The 23,098-nt window shown below is 45.9% G+C and overlaps 1 protein-coding gene across 11 annotated transcripts in view; it reads right to left on the bottom strand.

Moving 5' to 3' along the window:
* The window catches only part of NAV1 (neuron navigator 1), a 268,747-nt gene that overhangs the window by 5,077 nt on the left and 240,572 nt on the right, over positions 1-23,098 (bottom strand). For 6 of the 11 annotated variants that reach the window (XM_081914357.1, XM_081914365.1, XM_081914360.1 and 3 more), the window contains 18 exons: positions 22,286-22,434; positions 21,595-21,819; positions 20,411-20,463; positions 20,016-20,039; positions 19,816-19,893; positions 18,073-18,156; positions 17,787-17,898; positions 16,686-16,807; positions 9,560-9,756; positions 9,009-9,171; positions 8,083-8,257; positions 7,107-7,204; positions 6,862-6,957; positions 6,182-6,341; positions 3,440-3,675; positions 2,628-2,779; positions 671-742; positions 310-506 (listed from right to left, as the gene is read on the bottom strand). In XM_081914357.1, coding sequence (XP_081770483.1) covers positions 310-506; positions 671-742; positions 2,628-2,779; positions 3,440-3,675; positions 6,182-6,341; positions 6,862-6,957; positions 7,107-7,204; positions 8,083-8,257; positions 9,009-9,171; positions 9,560-9,756; positions 16,686-16,807; positions 17,787-17,898; positions 18,073-18,156; positions 19,816-19,893; positions 20,016-20,039; positions 20,411-20,463; positions 21,595-21,819; positions 22,286-22,434 — 2,393 coding nt within the window. The remainder of the gene's footprint in view (positions 1-309; positions 507-670; positions 743-2,627; positions 2,780-3,439; positions 3,676-6,181; positions 6,342-6,861; positions 6,958-7,106; positions 7,205-8,082; positions 8,258-9,008; positions 9,172-9,559; positions 9,757-16,685; positions 16,808-17,786; positions 17,899-18,072; positions 18,157-19,815; positions 19,894-20,015; positions 20,040-20,410; positions 20,464-21,594; positions 21,820-22,285; positions 22,435-23,098) is intronic. The other 5 variants (XM_081914363.1, XM_081914358.1, XM_081914364.1 and 2 more) reach the window with 3 other exon arrangements.

Below are 23,098 nucleotides of genomic sequence, written 5' to 3'. Positions count from 1 at the left end.
GCTGACATAAGGAAATCAAGCAATTATTCTGCAATGGCAAACTTGGACTAACAATTGAGGGTGCCTCTGAGTATATGCAGACTGATTACTCAATGGTGGGAAAAAAGCAAACACCTAATTTACTAGGAATAAATGGCAAGCATGCCAAAAGACAGGTTGTAGCTTTTATGCAGCCTTGAGCTCTGGAATCCCTCCATTAGTTAACCACTGGAAACAACAACAACATTCAACATCCCTCCCCTGTTTCCTGAATGGCAATCCTTGTTCCTGACAGTATCTCCAGCCAGCATAGCTCAATCCACCACTTACCAATGAGGAAGTCAGAGGTGCTGTGCTTCTCCAGGAAGGTGTGCAAATGGTACCAGAGCTTGGGCACCCAGTCCAGCACACGCAGCAACTCCTCCCGGTTGGCATTGACATCGCTGTCGGACTCAAGCAGCTTCCGGCGTAGATAGCGCACCAGGAAGCCATTGGCTGGCTCCACGTTATTAGAGAATGTCAGCATCCTGTAGCATTAAGATGACAGGTTAGTAATGATAGGGATTATATATAGTCCTTCCCATAGCAGAACAACAGCTTCTGGAACTGTCAGGTGGGAACAGAGGAGGTGCTATTTCAAAGCCCAGCACAATCCTGCCTCCTCCATTGGGATCATTATTTCTGCCCTTACCTGAAGCTGAGATGAAGGCCATGATTTGGAGTCATCTTCACAGGCTGGTTGGTTGTCCCAATGATATAGGGGCTGGTGGGAGAGAGAACAGCAGCTCTATCAAAGATGATGTATGCTAACAGGGGGAATGTCTGGAAACTGTTTACTCTGTCACTCCCCAGCTCTCAACACAGTGCCTTCCTCACATCTAGAAGTGGTTTTGACTATGACTAATGCAATGTCTCTTGCTCATATCAATTCCCTCCTCCACTCTGTAAGAGACAGTGGAACAGAGCTATGAAGAGGAAAAAAGTTAAATGGAGGGAAGTTTTGCTAATAAGAACAAGGGCTGTGCTGAGATTCAGGCATGTGCCAAAAGCTGATATGACAACAGTCCTATATTTAGGATATTAAGAACATAAGAAGAGCTCTGCTGAATCAGCTCATCCAACCTAGAATTCTGCAAGCTTCCTACAGTATGCACTTTTCCTACAAAGGTGGAATTTAAAAATCTGAATGTGTAATAAAACTTGGCTGTGTCCTTAATAGCATCTGAAGCTTTTTCCCTGGCCCAGAAATTCTTGGTAATGGGGTACACACCTCTCTCTGGCCAAAGAAAAGATGGGCTCATAGCAGAGTACTGCTCAACCTTTTCTGGCAAGGCCACTTTCCACCCATGTACAGTACAATGTGGACATGGCCACCTTGGTCTTGGAATGGTTTTGCTCCTAGCTGAGCTGGAGAGCAGGCAACACAAGAATGCTGGAAAGGCAGGCTCAGTAACCTGCAGGGATGCTGCGGCTAAAATCCCTATCACTCAAATGAATTTTGTCTTATTCACTGTGAATTCGCTGCCTTCCAGGACCAAATCAAGAGCTTGAAGGCATGTAGTATTTGAAAGCTAAACAAATAAAATCTAAATGACTCAACTACATGTGGGTAGGTCCAATCCCATGGAGATCCAAACAATTTGTTCAAGCGATGTTGTTGCATCATTCATGCACAACCTGCTGTCATGTGCTGGTGTGGTTTAATTATTAATATCAATGCTGCTGACATTTCTACATGTTATCTGAATTGTGTCCTGTGACTTGACTTATGATATGACCTATTTTTTAATGTAAATTGCTTTGAGATCACCTGTGACAAAAAGTGGTATGTAAGCCCATTAAATAACATTAATATTAATTGTGCCATGGTTTGGCCACTCCATGACATAGAACAAGGGGCGGAGAAGTTCTCTTCCTTGGTAGGGAAATCAAGAGACAGTTATGATGCAGGCCTGAGACACTAGTAAAGCCATAACATCATCAACAATTGCCCCACTGAGAGCGGCAAGATAGGCAGAGCCATATACACTGCAGGGTACCACAGCACCACACCATCTGCCAGACCTTGTGAGCTGTAGAGCATAAATGCCTTTGACCTGATTCAGCAGTGCTCTTATGTTAGAACACAATATCCGGGACTCCCAAGAAGGATGTTAGTGGCCTCCCCACACTTGCCACTCTTTAACAAAAAAATTTTATATTTCTTTTTTAAAAAATAAAAAATGGCTGCTCCCATAGATTCACCTCCCCCCCTCCAAAATGTAAACAAAATTTTAACTGATTGCTCCCATAGATCCACCACCGTGATGCCAAAGAGTTTTTGGGGCCATCCCACGACCCCCCCACCCTCCAAACTATCATTTTAAAAAAACAACAACACCAAAAATAAAAAATAAAAATAATTTTCTTCTTAATTTTATAATAAACTATTGAAAATTGTGTATTAAAAGCTAACGGGACTGTCCTTTGGAAAGCAACTTCACTCACTTTTGCTATACCCACTTCAACATGCAGCCCCTGACCATGAGATAAAGCAGCCCTTGACCCAGAAAAGGTTAGTCACCCCTGTTTCAGAATAATCCTCAAGTGTAAGATTGCTATTAAGAGGTAGGAGTCAAATGCGGCATTACTGTAAATCAGTCTCTCACCATTTGTGGTACTTGCAGGTGAGTGCTCCGTTGACGAGCTCGCTGATAGAGCCAGGCTCACTGAGGTCATCAAGAAGGATGACCAATGGCACATCTATCCCTGTTTCCCGATCAATCTGATTGGCCAGATTGGAGAGGTAAAGCTGTAGGTCCTGGTAAAGAAAGATGCAAAATGGAAGTCACTGTATCAGCATGTGGAATACACACACACACACTACATATTAGTATAAGAAGAAATGCAAGGATATAAGGAATAGTGATTTCCCCCAGGCTGAGAACTGGGCTTAGAATTGAGGAGGGCTAGTTTGGATTGGAGGGCCACATTGGCAAAAGGCTGGTAATGAAGAATATGGGAGGGATAAGCCTTGTCCGTGGAAGACCATGCAAGGACTTCTGCTAGCACAAAGGGGCTTCCCCCCACCCCAAAAAAAGGCTTTGGGGAGGGGGATTGTGAGAATCCATGGAACAGTGTGTGAGTGGAGAAGAGGGTAGATAATTCCATCAGGCAAGCAGAAATGCTCATGCTGACGAAGTGCTTAGCACTATGTTTAATTCCTCTTATACCTGCTATCATAATACCTACTTACTAGGGAGTACGTTCTACTGAACTCACAGGGTTCTGGGTAGATATGTACAGAGTTGTGTTGGGGGATCAAGGATTGCAACTAGTATGCCTAAGGTTCTTCCACCTGAAATTACAAGGAGTCTGTGACTTAAGAATGAAGGTAATCAAGCAGGGCTGTGCTAGGGATCAGAGAGCGCGGAAGTACAGAAATTCCCAAGTAGACAGTCCCAGGCAAGGAGTTTCACACCTTGCATGACTGCTGGTGCATATTGAAAGTGTTGACAATGCCATCAGTGACTTCACGGCCTGAGCGCTCCACCAAATACTCAGCCAGACGATTCGTTAGGTAGGTTTTGCCAGTTCCACTTGGCCCAGAAAGGATAAGGCGGCGGTGCTTGAGCAGAAGGCTTATGTAGTGCTGCATCATGGGCTTGGGGATAAGGGTCTCAAACACCAAGCTGTCCACACACTTCTCTTTCAAACCTGTGTAGAAGAATGCAGCTGTTGAAAGGCCTCCCCTCTCACACTCAGGACTTTAATAACATTTGTGGTTCCCTTTTCTTGCATGGTAGGCTCTTTCCTCCAAAAGCATCCTCCCCAACCTTTTCATGATTTGAGGACACTGTTTCTTCTTGAGTAAATATATCACTACTTCATGTATAGCAGTCTGATATATATCTCTCTGGTCTGGGAGATTTGTTCCGACCAAAGTTTGAAAGCCAGGAGGTTTGTTTTAAGTAAGTTTTGTTAGAACAAACCACAGTTGGTAGCAGGACGGAACTGGGGTGTGTTTTAAGGAGAAAATTATATCTCCTCCTCCTTTTCAATACAGAGATGTAAAGATGGAGAACGTGCAAAGTTCACTGCTGTTTGAGCCTAATAATATAAATTATGGTTTAGATAAAGAGTCTGAAATGGGATAAAGGTAAAGGGACCCCTGACCACTAGGTCCAGTCATGACCAACTCTGGGGTTGCGATGCTCATCTCGCTTTATTGGCCGAGGGAGCCGGCGTACAGCTTCCAGGTCATGTGGCCAGCATGACTAAGCCACTTCTGGCGAACCAGAGCAGCGCACGGAAATGCTGTTTACCTTCCCGCTGGAGTGGTACCTATTTATCTACTTGCACTTTGACGTGCTTTTGAACTGCTAGGTTGGCAGGAGCAGGGACCGAGCAATGGGAGCTCACCCTGTCTCGGGGATTTGAACCGCCAACATTCTGATCGGCAAGACCTAGGCTCTGTGGTTTAACCCAGAGCGCCACCCGCGTCCCATGAAATGGGATACGGCACTCCTATTTCAACTCTGTATCAGAACTACAGGAATAATATTTATAACCATCCCAGTTAAAAGGGACCTAGGAGGTCATGCGGTTCAACCCCTTGCTGTATGCAGGATACAACTACAGCAGACCTAACTGACAGCATCCCAGCTTCAGCTTAAAAGCCTCCAGTAAAGGGAGAGCCCACCTATCTCCCAAGACAGTCTGTTCAGAGTGTGTGTGTAGAGGGGGAATTACCATTAGGAAGCTTCTCCTAATGTTTAGCTGAAATCTGCTGCCTGCTCTATGGAGCAAGGGAGAAAAAGAATTGCTGCATCTCCTCCTTTACTTCACCTCAGATACTTGAAAACCACAATCATTTATCCCCTTAATATCTTATCATGTACATACCCTACATATACCTAGCCCTTTCAACAATTCCTCAAAAGACTGAAGTTTCCAGATCCCTCACTATGCTGTCTGCTCTCTTCCAGAAATGCTCGCCTATTTGTCAATGTGGTGCCCAGAACTGGACAGTATGTACAGTGGTGCCTCGCAAGACGAAATTAATTCATATCGCAAGTTTTTTCTTCTTGCGAGTTTTTCATCTTGCGAAGCAAGGTTTCCCATAGGAATGCATTGAAAATCAATTAATGCGTTCCTATGGAGAACGCTTGCCAGTCTGGCGGTGCGGAGAAGGGCTCTCCGCCCCACCGCCAGCCTTTGGAGCAGCCTTCCGAAGCCTGGCGGGGGGAGAAGGTCTCTCCGCCCCACCGCCAGCCTTTGGAGCAGCCTTCCGAAGCCTGGCGGGGGGAGAAGGTCTCTCCGCCCCACTGCCAGCCTTCGGAGGAGGTCCGAGGACAGTGGGGAAGACGCGCTGCGCTTCCCCGCTGTCCCGGAGATTTCCTTATGGGCTTTCGTCTTGCGAAGGAAGCCCATAGGGAAATTCGTTTTGCGAAGCGCCTCCAAAACGGAAAACCCTTTCGTCTAGCGGGTTTTCCGTCTTGCGAGGCGTTCGTCTTGTGGGGCACCACTGTACTTAAGATGCAGAACTATTACGTCTTGTGATCTGGATACTATTAATGCAGCCTAAGATCACATTCAATATTTTTAGCAGCCACATTGCAGTATACAGTGGTACCTCGGGTTACATACGCTTCAGCTTACATACGCTTCAGGTTACAGACTCCGCTAACCCAGAAATAGTACCTCGGGTTAAGAACTTTGCTTCAGGATGAGAATAGAAATTGTGCTCCAGCGGCACGGCAGCAGCAGGAGGCCCCATTAGCTATCGTGATGCTTCAGGTTAAGAACAGTTTCAGGTTAAGAACGGACTTCCAGAACAAATTAAGTACTTAACCCAAGGTACCACTGTATATTCCTTTCAGTAAAGCCAAACATAGGTTTTCACCTACAGCAGATGTGGGGAACCTTTGGCCCGCTGGATGTTTGCTGAACTACAACTCCCATCAGCCCCAGCAAACATGGCCATTGGCCAGGGATGATGGGAGCTGTAGTTCAGTAACTTATAGAAGACCAGGGTTCCAGTGCTGCCTCTTCTGACTTCAGTAGTGCTTTCCAGAGGCTCTCTAATTTAGAGGTCCATGTTGCTTTCTACCCCGCCCTTTGACCCTGCTTGGAACTGAACCAGATAGAAGCAAAGGATCAAGCAGAGGTGGCCTGGCATATCGCTGGTAATAAATGCGTGTCAAGATAGCTGTGGGGGTACCTTTCAATGTCACAGCGATGCTGGTCACACCCCGTCGGCAGGCCGGCATTTCTGGTGGCTCTGTGTCCAAGACTCGCTTGATGTGGCTGATGCTATAACCATAGACAGACTCAATGCTGAGCCCCAGTGTGAGAGCAGGGTCCATCTTGGTGACGTAGTCCTGAGTGAAGACAAGGAGTAGATTGGTTCAGGTCAGGAGTAAGCCTGATGCTAGACTGGTTAGAACCTTTTGTTTTGAAGTATCCACTACTAACCACAGTTCTTGGGGTAGCTTACAATGTGTTGTTGTTTTTAACCAAATAAAATAGCAATCAGTGCAAAAATAAAAAATAAAAGAAGAACCACAACCACTAGTAGTAAATTAAAACAGAAACAGGCACTTGCTCACTCACAAACCTCCAGATGTCTGGGCAAACCAAAGATTTTTTTATCGGGTTGCTGTAAGTCATTAGAAGAGGCTGTGAGAAGGGAGTTGCCCCTGGATAACTTTGGGCCAGCTACATAACCTTACCCTTAGCTACCTTGCAGAGTTGCTGCAAGCATAAAATGAGGGGAAAGAGAACCATGTATGCTGTGCAGGACAGGGTGAGAGGTGTAGAAGTTGGTTCAGCATCCCATAAATGTGGAATGAAGTTTCTGAAGATGTTATCACAAGTACAAAGTTGCTGTTAGCATCTCACCTTGAAGACCTGACAGACGGCTTCATCCAGCATTTTCCAATCCAGTTTCCCACTCACTTTGCTACTGCCCAGATAGAATTCCTGCTGCTTCAGGTCCTGGAAGCCAAAAGCAAGATATAAAAGTGGCTGAGATTTGGAATCTGCCGCTACCAGTTTACAATGGCAACCGGATCAACTCAGCATTGTCCTCAGACCATAAATTGCAGCTGGATAATGCCTCTCCCCACTTTTCCACTGATGCTTACCCCTTTGATGATGTGCTGAGGTGGCATGCGCACTACAATTCGTAGTGTCACCTCATCCCTCTGGGTGCCAGCACTGATGCCATCCATTGGCGAAAGCTCTGGAGAAGGGGAAAATAAGTATATACACTGTGCAGAAGTAGAAACCATTGATGGTATTGCCAGGAATCCCCATGTGTCAAAGTGAAATATTTCCTTCCTCTATAATCCTACAGTTTAGTGTCTTTTGGACTCTGCCATAGTGGTTCTCCTATACAGTCCGGGACACCCCCCTCCAAGTTTGGTTGATACAACTTTTCTCTCTCTCCAGCACAAGAACTACCTCCTGTTAGTCTTCAGTGCAGCACCTCTTCTCTTGCCCTGGACCTAGTCTCAACTCCAGGTAGGTTCTCCCACTAAGATACAATCAGTAAGCAATAAAGCAATGGCATCAACATAGTATTTGTAGTATGTGACCAAATGTCACTGTAACCAAATTCCTTTTTTTTGGTGGGTGCCATTATTGTTTGTTTTTTATAAAAAAAAATATTGATTTTCTTTTCTCATAACAATTATTCAATGTCTCATTTAGCATCCATTTTCTACTTTTCCCCTTCCCTGTTGACTCCCCCCAACTTCCATTTCTGGTTGTTACATCAAATGTTACATTCTGCTACATAATGTTCTGTTATCGCTAAATATATGTCTTGTTCTCTTTAAATAAAGTTGTAAATGTTTATTTAAATCCTGCCAACGAGTCCCATTTTTGTTGTTGTTTCTGCAAGTATGTTGTAAAGGGTTCTCATTCTCCAAATTCCTGATGCAAGGCACAACTAGGCCACCGTCCCCACAAACCATCCAAAGGTGATCTCAAATCTTCCTTCTCACCTCTCTTTCCCATCCCTGTTCCACAAAGGAAATATCTTGAAAAAACAGAAGCAGAGATTTTGCAACAGCAAATGAACTAGAATCTCTATGTGACTCTGTCTTTGTTTCATACCTGTATCAGTCAAACTGGGACTGAAAGGGTGGGTGAGCTGGAGCCCTAGAGAGCGCCTTGGGGAAGAGACGGCAGATGAGCTCAAGACATGACTTGGGATGGAGCTTGGCACAGATGAGGGCCCAGGGACCACCTTCAGCCGGTCGTTCTCAGCTTTCAATAGATCCACTTCCAGCTACAGGGAATGAAAAGACAGCAGTGGCAGGAATGTGAGTGCTGATAACATTAAGGCTTCCTACAGCCTAAAAAGGAGACTACAGCAGAAAATCCTAACAGACGGAGCATTCCCCAAGGGTTGTACATTGGAAAAAGAGATTTTCACAGCCAAATTCCCATCCAAGGGTCCCTTTCCTACCAGGAGAGCAGGTGCCTGATTTAAATGGCTCGTGGCCTGTCTCTCAAAATGCTGCCCAAACAAAGCAGCTGTTTCAGCTTCAGAAACTGTTGCTGCCATCTCTCTCAACTCTGCTTCAGATAATGTACTTCTGTGGAGTTTCTTTGCAACAATGAATTTGCTTAAAACACTGCTACTGGACCAATGTCAGGAAATAAGGACACTCCAATGGATAAGGCAAATGCAACCCAGTGATGGGAAAACCATATGCTGCTGGTCTGTAACTTCCGTCATACCCTGACCATCAACCATCAACCACACTGCCTGGAGCTAATGGGAGTGGAGAGTCCAACATCTGGAACATCACAGGCTCCCCATCTTTTCTGTAACCTGTCTCATGATGGTGTCTTGCCAGCAGGCACCGGGCCAATTGAAAGGCATTCACGCAGCCTGCTTTGTCTCTTTGCGAAAGAAACAAATTGACCAACAGAAAATGCTTAGAAAATTGCTGTCAAGAGCATGGAGACCCAGCAATAGGCAAAGATCTGCAGCCTCAGAGAGGTGCTAGCTTTTCTGGGCACATCATGCCCACCTGCATGTTGTGCATAGTTTCGCGCAGTTGGTCCAGCTGATGGGCAGAGTTTAGGGCCTCCAAACGTATGTCGGTCAGTTTCATTTCCTTCTCCCACAGCTCTGAACGCAGCTCTGAGACCTCCTTTTTCTCAGGCTCCTCTTCTTCATTGGCCTGGAACAACCTGTGCAAAGGACGAGCAGAAATTTAGACATGGTGCAAGGAAAGGTCTGCAAACACCAGCAAGGACTATGGTAGCAACTGGATGGGCCAGCCTGGGCTAGCTGAGGAGTGCTGCTTCTGAATCTTTGCTCACTGCTGTCCTCTCCTGCCAGAGCACAAGATATTTCCAGTGCATACATATTACTGGAAAAGGTGCTCTGCAAATGGTCATTCAGCCACCTGTTTAGTCCCCCCCCCCACAAGGTTCTTATTGTTCATATCACAGTTTCAGCAACCTGAGGCCACCTGCAGCACACTGTACAATATGATCAGATACAAGGCAGACTTTTTCCAGGTGCAACTTGTCCTTGCAGCCACCCCTAACTTCGTTCCCTGAAGAGTGGACTTACTCTGTGTTATCAATGCCCACAGAAGAGGAGTTGGAAGATTTGATGGAGGGCGAGGCTGTCTCCGTGGATCCATGTTGTAGTTTGGGGGACGATGGCGCAGAAGAATCTGGGGTGGCGATTTCCTCTATGTCAGAATAGGAGGAGGCAGATTTTGGGCCCTTCTTGATGCTGAAAGCCTTGTTGAAAGAGCTCCTCAACTGAAGGGGAAAATGGAGAAGCGAGAAAAGCTTGAAAAAGCCCTCTGAGGCTGACTGCTGGAAAACAGAGGATGCTGCACCATGGGGCAAGGAGGTGGCAGAGGCAGCCTGTGCCATCTAACCTCTGTTTCATTGCACACTGTGAACAGTTTGTAGTTTTCAGGACACTCAGAAACTTGGCTTCCCCTTTGGTCTGCTTCTTACTCAAGCTCTAATACTACCCCATCACCCCAGAGGACACTAATTTTTACATTAATACTCTCCAAGCGCAAAACCTATTTAAAGAAAGTATATACACAGAGCCATCCCCCTGGTTTTAATTAATCATTGATCCATACCCACAACTTTTAAGGCAACTTAGAATTCCCACTCGCTCTATAATCATGCACTGTCAGAATGGAAGATATTTTTAAAATCTACCTTTATTGAGCAGGCTTTCAAGAACTTGAATGCAAGCACATAAAGGTAGTTGAAGTGACACAAGGTATCAAATTAGTGTTAAAACAAAAAAAAATCCTTCCAGTAGCACCTTAAAGACCAACTAAGTTAGTTCTTGGTATGAGCTTTCGTGTGCATGCACACTTCTTCAGATACCATGCACACGAAAGCTCATACCAAGAACTAACTTAGTTGGTCTTTAAGGTGCTACTGGAAGGAATTTTTTTTGTTTTGACTATGGCAGACCAACATGGCTACCTATCTGTAACTGAAATTTGTGTTAAGTGCATCTTAATTATACTCCCCAAGAAACCAAGTAGTAGATTCCAGAGTGCTCAGAAACAAGGAATTGGCAGCAATTCTTGCTGTTTCCAAGCATGCCACTTCCATAGCTTGGGCTCTGAGACTCCAGGGAGCAAAATCACTTATGTCACTTATGAAAGACTGCTGGCAAGGAAGCCAAAAGGATTCCATATTATTATTCCTATCAGGAAAAAAAACCCAGCAGCTCTCATGGTTGGTAACCAAAAATCTGAGCCCTTGGGGGAAGCAGAACTTTTAAATCACACATATAAGGAGGAACCAAGGAACATACAAAACACAGGGATGGCCTGTGGTTCCTAAAGGATAAGTGATCTGTCAAAGATTCAGAAGGAAGACACAGGCCAGATTCTCTTTCCATATCTTGAGTGGGAATGTAAAATATAATATCCTATGCTACCTAATATGGAAGGAAACAAGGGCAGTTTAGCAGCCTAAGATATGGACTTGTCCAAACATGCAGAACAATTAATAGCCAGTGCAACATGCCACCGACTAGCTGAGTCCATGCACTGAAGTGCTGTCATTGTCATGCAAAAGGACATATCCTGTCATTCAGAGTGTTCCAGGCTTCTCGCATTTTTCTAAATAGGCAGGAGTGGTGGTGGCCTAATATAGTTCGCAGCTTGATCCATGCACACAAATAGTGGTACTGCATGCCACTATGCAGAGGTTTTGGACTGGGGAAGGGGTGACTGCTGTGGGCAGCACACCTACTTACAATCTATCACGACTACCTCTCAAAGCAAATCTGCATTTTTAGGGGAGGGTGAGGACTAGGTTAAGAGAGCCTAAAGTTAGCTGCTCACACCAATAACTGCAGCCCTAACTGGAAAGAGCAAAAGCCCATTTATACTTCCCAAGCATCCATCCTTGCTTACTCAATTTGCTTTTCCAGAGCACTATAGCTTAACCTATGGGCAGGGGTAGATAGTGAGAGAAGGTGGACCACCCCAAACCTTTTCATCATCAGCAACTTTGCTGAAGCTATGGAGGTCTGGCCACTGCCTGGGTGGAAGCCCTATGTGTGCCTTGGGTTCCATCATAGAAGAAAAGTGGGGCATAATTCAATACATAAATAAATTGCTACCCAGGGAATGTGACATTCTTAAAAGAATGCCACATTCCTTTTGTCCCACAATCCAAGTATCAGCTGCTGTAACTAATAGAGGCATCTGACTTACCACTGGGGTGAGTGGAATAACTTCATATCTCACAAAGGATTGTACCATGGTAGGACTTTTCCTCCAACTTCTAGGTGTTTTGGTATCTAACTCCCTGTGCTCAGATGACCCTTGGGGTCCCTTCCAACTCTACAGTTCAATGATTCTAAGAACTCATAGCAGCAGGGAAGACAACAAGCAATATTGCCTCTGGTCATTGGTGCTGTAACTAGGAGCTCTCCTGACTTGGTGGCATCTGTGCACTTGGAACCTGTATGTGCCCAACCGGACTTGCTGACAGCAGATTCATACAATGAGAGAGAATCACCTCTCCTTTGGCACTCCAATCCTCAGGGCCTGCCAAACCTACAAGTAAGAATGGCAGGCTGCTCTCCTTCTCCACAAAATATGCAACTCTTTCCCAATTATTAATGGAATGGAATTAGGCTGGGATGCTAAGATCTGTGTCGTTTATCTTGCATCTCAAGATCCAGCTGAAGAGAGATTACAGAGAAGCAGCCCTCCTTCTTCTAACATGTAATGGTTCAATCAATATTACAGAAAAGGAAGAAGCCAGAGAAACAAGTCAAGACCAACACAGCCGTGTGCTTTTCTCTTGAGGGGAATAGTCAACTTGTGATCCCAACAATGCTCAGGCGGAGCATGCAACATGCACACAAAACAGGCATCAATCCACACATGTATTGAGACAGTAGCAGGGAGAATAGCCACTGTAATGGGTGGAGGCACTATTGGAACTGGGTTTTTCTATCTCCCTCCCACCCACCCACCCACCTCGCAAGCCAGTCTGAGGGCACACAAGAGGCCAGGGGACTGGAGCTGCCTCAGAGCTTGAACCTCTGCTACCCTTTCAGGAGGCTTCAAAGAGCACTTGTCATGTCGTACATGTGAGAAATCACTTTCTATCTTCCAGCTCTCTGACTTGCTCTGACCTGCGGCAGCTATGAGATGGTGTGGCAGAAATTGGTGGGTGGGTGGGCGCCATGCTCTATTGAACCTCATCCTCTGGCCACTTAGGCCGCAGTCCTGTACACACTTACCTGGGAGTAGGACCCACTGAGTTCAGTGAGGCTTATTTTTGAACAGATGTGCATGCAAAGGAGTGTGCTGTTAAGGAGTGCAATTCTAGAATATGGATGGGGAACCTGTATCCCCGACCCCAGAAGTTGCTGGGACTCTCAGTATGCAGAGCCAGTGATCAGGGATGCTGGGAATTTATGGCCCAACGAAACCTTGTCTGCTCTAGACAGACAAAGAAATGCAAACAAAGTTTAGGCTGGTTTTGGAAGCCACAGCCAAACTGCTGAGAGTGGATTCATTAATCCATTAATTTATTTAATTGTAAGGGATTTATACCTCACTCTTCAACAAGTTTTCAGGGTGGGATGGATTACATTATGGCACAAACAATGTTTGCAAACAGTTCCTGAATTTGGAGGGTTCTCTTGACAGAAGAGAAACTGTTCAATTTGCAAAGGAAAAAAATAGACAATTTCCCAGCATGGGAAATGACTATATTAAACACATTCATCAATATTCTTACGATATATTTCCTCCTCTTGCAACAATTGAGTGTGGAGGATGATGGTACGTACAGCCTGCAGTAACCAAATATATATTTGAGGGGCAGGAGGTTTAAAAAACCCTTAAGTGTTGAGGGACAGGACAGAACCAAACTGCTGCAGTGGTAGGATACTATCACTGGGCTACAATTTTTTACTTTTTGAATGTTGTCTAGATTTCTACAACTGATTTAGGGTATTTTTGCACTGCTGAATTAGGAAATGGCATCCGTTTCTCTCCATCAGGTCAGGTTTACTGTAAACTGAATGGTGGGTAATAAAGGTAAGTACACGTAAATTGCATGCTGCTTCACCATTTTTCAAACTTCAGGGCTTGAACTTCCGTTTCTTGGAACTCCTGGAATGCTCAGCGGCAGGGAGGTCTCTCTTCAGAGTCCAACAGTGGTCAGCCATCATAACTGCGTCCCAGCGACCCTGATACCTGGTCTCCATCTCTTTCATGTCCTGATGGAATCTCTCCCCCCTGCTCATCACTCATTGAACCCAGCTTCTCAGGAAACCGGTCCATATGTGAAAATAGGTAGTGCATCTTGACGCTCATGTTGCAGCCCAGGTTTCTGAAAGCAGTCAGCATGTTGTTGACAAGTTCTGCGTAATTTCTGGCCTTATTATTGCCAAGAAAGTTCTTCACCACCAGAATAAATGCTTTCCATGCTTCCAGTTCCACTTCGTTCATTGAGTTTCCGAACTCTGGATCTCTGGTGAGCTGACGGATCTGAGGACCGTCAAAGATGCCAGCTTTCAACTTCTCCATGGTCAATCCTGGAAAAGCCTGGCACAAGTAAGTGAAGCAGTCACCATCCTTGTCCAGAGCCTTGCTGAACTGCTTGATTAAGCCGAGCTTGATGTGCAGTGGTGGGAAGAGTATTCTGTCTCTGTCCACCGGAGGGTCGTTGATGACGTTCCTTTCTTTGCAAGGCACCAATTCCTCCCGCACAGGCCAGTCCTTCTTCGTGTAATGCTGAGCACGGTCCCTACTATCCCACATGCACAGAAAACATGGGTACTTGGTGAAGCCAGACTGTTGTCTCAACAAAAAGTTCACCATCTTCAGGTCAACACAAATAAACCACTTATGCTGATCATAACCAATTTTCTCCAGCACATACTTCACAGCTTCATAGTTCTCCTTCAGTGTACTCGAGTGAGCCAGGGGTATAGAGGCAAACTGGTTGCCGTTGTGTAGCAGAACACATTTCAGTGATCGCTTGCTGCTGTCAATGAACAGTCTCCAATCTTTGGGTTCATACTGTGGCACTCCAAGCTTGAACAGAAGCTGCGCAATGTCTGCACAGTACACCAAGTCCTTCTCTTCCGAGAAAAAAGAGGTACTCTTGATGCCTGTTGTGGAAGAAGCTGATGCGAGCACTGTCAGAGAGGAGGTTTTTTTCCTTCAATCTGGATGCCAACAGTTCGGCAAAGTCCTTTGACAAGCTGAGGTCACAAACTAGATCATTCAACTCCTTTTGGGAAAATGGATGTGGAGCTTCAAGAACCACTTCTTCTTCATGTCCTTCAACACTGGAGGGATCTTTGTCACTAATGTCAGGAAGTTCTCCGAAGATAGGCACTGGAATTTCACCACAATGAGCTACAGGACAACGTGCTGATTGAAGATCAGGATACTTGAGGCTGCTCCGGTTCTTTCTGTTGATTCCAGCCGCACCAATTTATGGAAGATTTCGAGGTTTTATGACTTCAAACTGATCCCTTTTCGACATAATCACCCAGAACTATCAGACCTGAATACTTCTTGTCATTAAAATAATCATTTCCAATCAAAACAATTATTCAACATGGCATTTTACCCCCACCAACTTCTTCTAAAATGCTCCACACAAGCGTATATGTGAACAGAAATGTAAAAAAATGACATGTGGCCATAGCTCAAAAACTTGACCTGATTGAGCAAAACCAATGTGATTTTTGGATTCAGCGCATCAGATTCATCCTAAGTCAACTGAAAAAACGCAGACAACAAATTTGTTGTTGACCAGTGATTATTATTAAACTGTTCCCCATGAGTACTTCAAAAATCCACTCTTGAAACCTCTTTTCCTGGTGACTTTCTAGACCTTTAGGAGAGCTGTTAAGACTGGGTAGCATTAGGGATAGATTCAGAGCCATGTCAAAAAGGGGCGTGAAACTCCCCACCCCACCCCTGCCGCAGCACCAGTGCAGTGGCCCCTCCTGTGTGGCTTGGCAGCGCAAGTGTGAGAGCAAATGGGATGGCTAGTTCCACGAGTGCTGTGCTTTCCCCAACACAATGGAGTGACCAGTCAGGAGTAAGACACAGGGAAAGGACTGGTGAAAGGGAGGGGTAGGGTGGGGGTGGGGAAGGGAGTTCCAAGCTTACCTCATACACCTGGAAAAAAAGGGGTTGGGGGTCAGCATTGAAGGAAGAAAGGGGGGAGAAAGAACACAGCAAGACTTAATCATGCGTTCAGCTCAGGTTCCCTGCCTGTAACAAGCTGCGGGGATGGGGTGGGGGCTCAAGGCAGTACAGAGAAACCGGGACAATCTTCTACACCAGCCTTCCTAAGAGGACGGCACACCTACTGAGCTGAGAGTTGGGCGCGAGCGGCCTCTCTCCGCTTTAGGGAGCAGTGGGGAAAGGCAGGGCAGCAAGGTTAGTGTAAATGGAAAGGAAGAGTGACATCAGCTGCACAAGTCATAAACTTGCCATGCAAAACCAGCTGTGGGGCAATATTGATTTTAAAAGTCGAAACCTTTATTTAATATGCACCTTAAAATGTTCCTAAAAAGGTTCAGGTCAAATCACTCCCCATCCCACTGCCCAATATTTTAAGCGGAGCCTTAAAAACTTGGAAGCTTTCTTTGGTCTCATTCCTGACTCAAAATAGGCAGCTGGAATGAGAGCACAAAAACACCCAATGCTTTAAGGCTATTCAGACTGGAGGGGTGTTTGCATGTCTGGGAAAGAGGACAGTTAACTTGAAGCATGCTAGAAACATTTTAAGTCCATATGGTGTTGGAATAATAATAATAATAATAAAATAAAAAATAAACAAAAAAACAACAACTCAGCTTTCTTTCTTTTTAGTGATCCCATCACTGCTAGGTTAGCACCCCTGCCTCCCTTTTAGGCTACCACATCCATACCATGATTAAGTCTAATGGGCCTCATGAGTGACGCCTATCACTTACCAGCAGTGGATCTAGCTTGGGAGCTAAAGGATATTCCCCCTGGGCCTCAAGAGCAATAAAGATGCAAACTAGTTTCTTTCGCAGAGAAATCTGTTGTAAGTAGTCAATAGTACTTCCATGAGCCAAGTAGCTCTGAAACCCCAGTTGCCATTATACTAGCTACTGTGACAAGACACACAACAGGGTTTCACCCCCACGTAGATCCCACCGTTACTTCCCCTCCTCCTTGACCTACCCAGCTCTTCTTTTTCTTCTTCTTGGCATCTGCATCCTTGCCACTGCCAATGCTAGAATGGCTGGTGATGCTGTTCAGGCTGGATATACTGTCCGACGAGTTCTGCCTCTTGATACGCAGCTCTGGAGAGTCACAGGGAAGGGATGGAGGGAGAGATGCATTCAAAACCTGTGGACAGACTGGAAGCTCTTGCAGGCACCCAGGTAATCAGCTACCACCTCTCTGTTTTTAGCATCAGTTCCAAACACAGCTAGCAAAAAAAGAGTCTTCTCTGTACTTTGTTCCCAGGCTAGACCTCAAATCAAATCTAACATTTTTATCTAAGGTCAGGCAGGGCCCAAGGAAGTGGGAATAGTAGGGAAAGGAGCACATAGGGGCAGCATCTGGGGACAGGCAAGATCTGGGGACCATAAGGAAAGATGAGGAGCTGCATGTATTCAGATTCGATGATGGCTTGGTCTCTTGTCTTGGGCATGCTCATCCAGTCTTGTCAATAAATACCCAGGAGTTTCTAGTGTTCAGGACCACCATGACTCCATTCCCCCATCCTTCCACTCCTCTGGAATTTCATCCCATCAGTGCAATGCCAGAAGGCAGTGAGAGAAGTGTAACTCTTAGCTGCCTTTACCACTGTACTGTTTTTCCCATTAGCACAATGGTAACGATGGCTGCTCCCATCTATAGAGCTCCAATTTCAGAACAAAGGAGGAGGAAGCCACACACAAGTACAGTCATTGTGACATTATGGAGACTGAAAGCATGAGGCTTCTCCATCTCTCTCCCACTCTCATTACCAAGGGCTCCATGTCTGGGAAGGAGAAAGAGGAAGTTGGGCATAGACCTCCACACAGTACAGCCCTATGTCTGGCTGCTGCTTGCTTTACCTCCCTTCAAATATTAAAAGACCAGTAAGTGTGTGTTCCAACTGGCTCCAGTCAAAGTGCATTTTATCCAAGCACCACACCACAATGTCTAACCGCTCCCTCCCTTGCTCCTAGCAAGAAAAGGAATCAATCCTGTCCACCATGTCTCTAATCCACCATTCAGCAGCTGCATAGCCAAAGATCCACCAGGAGAGTGTGTGTTGAAGGCTGCGCTCACCTTTGGGTGTAATGTCTGTTCCATTCAGGGCCCCTTGGATAACAGCCTGGGCTTCCGAGTTCTTTTTCTTCAAGAAATCAATTGTCTCCCTCAAGTCCACCAGCTCAGTGTCCTAGAAGGTGAAGCATAACTGATGAATGCCTTGCGTTTTAGTATTTTACTAACTGCTCTGCTGCAAACCTATGCTAGGGGGAGGTGGGAGAAAGGAAACAACAGCAAGCCGTTTCGTAGGGCAGGCCTCAGCACCTTGGTCAGCCATGGACCCTGCCAACTGCCTCAAACTCACCTTCTCTTCCGCAGTCTCTGCAAGATGTCGGAGACGGGAAGTCATGTTCACGAGGCTCTGCTCAAAGGCTGCTACTAAGTTCGCCTGGAAAGGAAATTGAAAAGGGGTGATAGGCCCACATGCCAGTACAAGGAACAGAGTCATATGAAGAAAACAGGAATCAGAGGGACCCACAGGTCAGTGGCAGAGCACATGATCTGCATGAAGCGGGTCATTTGCACGGATTCAGTTGCACTTACAAAAAGACCACACAGCGCATGACGGGAATGATATTTCACTACCTGGAGAGCAACTGCCGGTCAGAACAGACACATAATCTGGCCTCGTATTAATGCAGCTCTGTAGATTCCTAATTGCTTATCAGCAAAGATACTGGGAGCTCCTAGTTAAACCCATTGTTCCCATCAGGGATTGCGGTTCTACAGCAGAAGTATATGGCAGAAGTCTGATGTCTCGAAAACTACAACTCTGTACACAGTTGTTCTCAACAAGGTGGAGTGGGTCCCCGTCGGGGAGGTGTGTAAAACTTGAAGTGAAGGGGGCAAAGTTTCAGGTGAGGACAGTGTCTTGAGGCTGGTGGATCCTATAGCCACACACCTACCAAAACACGTGAGTAGTTGGATGTTCCTTAGCAAGAGGATCCTCAATGATTCAAGTTGGGTTTGTTAAGTCATACTGGGCTGCCCCATTCTGATCTGGGGAAAGCTGTGACTTTGTTCTAATGGTGTTTTCTAATGGTGTTTCTAATTCTCTTCCCCTTTCTAATGGCAGCTTTTTAATTAGTCCCCTGGGCTCTGATCCTGTGACTTCTGGTACACAGGAAGGGGCTGCACTCACACGACTGCATGAAATAATATTTACTCATTATGCAGTGGGATAGGCAGTTGCCGCTGTGATAGATTAAAGATACAATCTATTGTTCTCCTTTATTCTAAGACCCAAGCTCAAGACGTTTTAGAGACACTGAGCTAGCAAAATCAGAGACACTGAATATCCACTAGAGGGTGCTCCTATTCCATGTTGAATACAGAAAGCTGGGTTTAAGTTCCCTGCCTTGCTTGGGTAGAGGGGTTCAGCACTTTGTCTCTGGAAGGCTGGGAATTCTCATGCAGGGCTAGTTCCAAGGGTTTGAGTATACATGTTTCCGTGTATATAGAATCCTAGAATTGCATAGTTGGAAGGGAACCTGAGGATCATCTAGTCCAACCCCCTGCAATGCGAGAATACGCAGCGGGGCTCGAACTTGGAACCTTGGCATTATCAGCACCATGCTCCAACCCACTGAGCTAGATCATCATCTTACCTGTATGCCACTTTTCCGTACTTAAAAAAAAAACATGCCCGAGGTGGCTTACAACTTGACAAGGTTTACATAATTACAAATGTAACAAAAGCCACAAACAATAAATAAAACACATCAGAAAGCACACAACCATACTGAAACCATTTCCACATAAATCATAATAAGACCTAAAACTAAATATACAAAAAATAATATAAATAACAAACAAAAAACCCCAAACAAAACACCCTATATGCAGAACCCCTGTGTAAAATGTGATCACACCATATATTTGTATTCACTATTTATTTGGTCGAAACACCTTGACCCACATCCCCCCTCCCTATTTTAGCTTTCCATTTTCCTTTGGTATTTTTGAATGCTACTTTAATTGCATCGTTCAAAATTTTGTTTATGAGAGAGGAGCATTTGCGGCAGATTAACAAGACAGGGCAACTCACGTTGGCTGAAAGCTGGGATGTCAACGTGGCCACTTTCTCCTGGGATGACTCCAACTCACGGCGCAGTTTGCGGATTTGCTACAATCAGGGAGAAAGAGGAAGAAAGGGAGGAGTCAGGGAGCAAGATAGACCCTTTTGCTCTCCACCAATGGGTCAAGAGCAAAGCAGCCGTAGGGAGGACAGAGAGAATCTTACTGTACCTCAGACTGCATCCTCTCCTCAGCCTGGCAGCACATGGTGGGGCAGAGGAGAGACAGAGAGAGGCAGGCGGTTAGGGCATAAGTAGCAGAGGCGCACTCACAGGCAAAGGCGAGGAGCCATGCAGAGAAGCCAGCACCTCCGCTGCAATCTTTCCACATGCACCACACTCCTTGTGGCAACACGACAACAGCTTATTTGTGCCACACCTCCCCCCCTCCCCACATGGTTACACGCAAAGCCCTGAAAGAGCGGCACAGCACCCCATCACTCGAAAAGACTGCAGCAGGGGAACATCCAGGGTTGGGGGAAGAGAGGGAAGGATGGCCTGCCGGAATTGCATCACAGAGAAAGCAAAGGGCAGGCCAGGCCCGCTGATGAAGGGAGCACAGCTTACTGAGGAGTAAGTGGAGGAAGCACTCGACGCCAGGGACAGCACAGATCCGTGAACTGCAATAGACAAGAGAGAAGACACGTGTCATGGGGTCGTCTCCTGACTGTGGGGCATCAGTGTACATGGGGCAGGAGGAGAACCTAGAGGTCAGGTGTGCACAAAGAAGCGGGACCACAACACCAAGAATCAACGTGAGGCTCTCTTAACAGTTAACACGAGAAATCTGAGGGCTCGGGAGAGCATTCGGTCCTGGAAGAAACAGGCAAGATTCCTTGCCTGCGTGGGTGGATCATCCATCCCAGCCATGGCTCAACATGCCTAGAGAAATGTGAAAACCTTTTGCTAGCACAGGCGTTCAATGTTTGTTTTTAGCACGAAGACCTACGTTTTAATGCAGCACATCAGGAACAATAAAAACCCTGAACTTGAAGTAATACCATGCACACAATCAGCAAGGTGGAGACCCTGGCTGGGGGAGCTCCCTGCAGCAACCCAACAGAAATCAGTTCTACCACTACCTGAACTAGCACTTCTATATTGCCATCTTTCCGCAGGGACTGCAAGACAGAGCTGTTCCACCAGGCCTTTGTTAATCCTCACAGAACTTTGGTAATCCTCACAGAACTCTAGCCCAATGGTTGCCATTAATTTGATTTCAAATTGATTTTAGAATGATTTGATTTTAGAATGCATTTCAATTAATTGATTGTGATTTTATGTAAACTGTGTTACTTTTATTGTTGTTAGCTGCTCTGAGCCCGGCTTCGGCTGGGGAGGGCAGGATATAAATAATAATAATAATAATAATAATAATAATAATAATAGCATATTGCTCCATCGGCTTTGAGTAATTTTAAAGTCTTATACAGATGCAATGTGGACACACATCCTAAAAAGGGGTGTGGCTGTCTCTGCCCCATGGCAAGCTAGCACTGGGCAATGGGCAGAGTGCCTGCCTCCCACATCCTGTTTATGGTGGTTCTGGAAGCGCAGGAGGGAGAAAGCAATGCTTGAAAGGTACCAATCTCACCCACTCACACCTCCCGTCCCCAGCTCTGCCATGTCATCTTGCTCCCCTGCAAGCAAGAAGCAGCTCCCACAGCTGCGCCAGCCCACCTGCCAAGTACACCTGTGCGCACTTGAGAAGACCTGACGGACAGAATTAGTCGCGACCGTATCCCTCTCACCATTATTACTGTGGAGGAGACTCTTGTCCTCCTGGCTGGGTGCAGGACTCTCACCATCATCCACAGGGTCGCGAAAGGAGCCCGAACGGATCATGCCCTTGGGCCGGTCTGCCAGGGAGAGGGTGCTGCCCATGGGGGACGCATTGTACAGCTCGAAGGTGGAGTCATGGGTGGGGATGCTGTTGGAGCGGGTGATCCTCGGGGTGTTGGCTGCCGTGGGGGTCACTGCAGGAGAAGGAGGGAGGGGAGGACAAGCTAGTCAGATGGAGCTGCTTGAAGCAGGAATGGGGGTGTAGGAACAGAGGGCTCACTAGACTCACGGGTGGCAGCCAGGAGGGAGAGGGAGAAAGAGAGAAAGAGAGAAAGAGAGAAAGAGAGAGAAAGAGAGAGAGAGAGAGAGAGAGAGAGAGAGAGAGAGAGAGAGAAGGGTAGAATCTTTGAATGTACACCATTCCTTGCACAAACCAATCTGCACCTGTGTAAAATGTAAACACTTGCACCAGGCCACCCCTTAACATCCTCTGATGACATGACCCTGACCTTGGAGTCGGTTTTAGGTGAGCTGCCAGTGCCATCTCAGAAGAAAGAAAATTAAGGGAAAGGATCTCAGTACAGATCAGCTTCAACTGGTTTAGAACACCTGTCTCCAAAAGTTCCCCCTGCAGGAGAACAGAAGGCAAGAGAAACTAACCAATATTAGTGAGTGGTGCCTTTCCAACCAATGGCATGGAGAGAGCAGGAGGGGAAGGCAGCTCAGACTGATCATCTGATTCCTGCAATCCTCCAATCGTGTGGGAGTGCCGCCTCTCCTTGGCCTCTTCCTGGGACTGGATTTGATACCTGCCAAAATTAAGGGAGAGAGAAGTAGAACAAGGAAGACTGGAGGAATTTTGTAGCTGTAAAACAACTGTGGTGGCTTAGGCTTAACATCACTCATGTAGCCAGTTCCTGGAGTCATAGTAAGCGAAATTCTAAATTTCACTCAGGAGCACCTAATTATATAGCAATGGTGATGCTAAGAAAGTGTGGATTACTCAGTGCTAACAAGGTAATCAGATCTTTCAAAAGCAGATTGCCATCCAAGGTACTCTTTCCAAAGGACATGAGAGAAAATAGATAAACCAAGGCCACAGCTCTTTGAACATTTAGTTTAGGATTAAGTCTCATTAAATCTTGGGCCTTACTTCAGAGGAAACCTGTTCAGGCTTGGACTTCAGTGCATGCATTCACCCCGTAAGTATTTGAACACAGCTACAAAAAGTCAATGGAAGCCATATAATGGAAGCCATTTATATACTGTCCAATTTATTATGCCCTCTAGAACATGGCCAGTTAACAGCAAATGCTACCATACTATAGAGTTCTGCAGAGTATTTCATTCTGGTGAAAATCATTTATTAACTGAGGACTTTAAACAGGATTCACCCAATGAGCCCTGCCAGAAGAAGCCCTGTGCAAGGACTTCTGCTTGTTCAACAAGGCTTCCTCTACACTTCTGAAATTG

This window comes from Podarcis melisellensis (assembly GCF_964234715.1).
Source record: "Podarcis melisellensis genome assembly, chromosome: 6".
Lineage (NCBI taxonomy): Eukaryota > Metazoa > Chordata > Lepidosauria > Squamata > Lacertidae > Podarcis > Podarcis melisellensis.
This window is presented reverse-complemented; position numbering and strand designations above follow the sequence as displayed.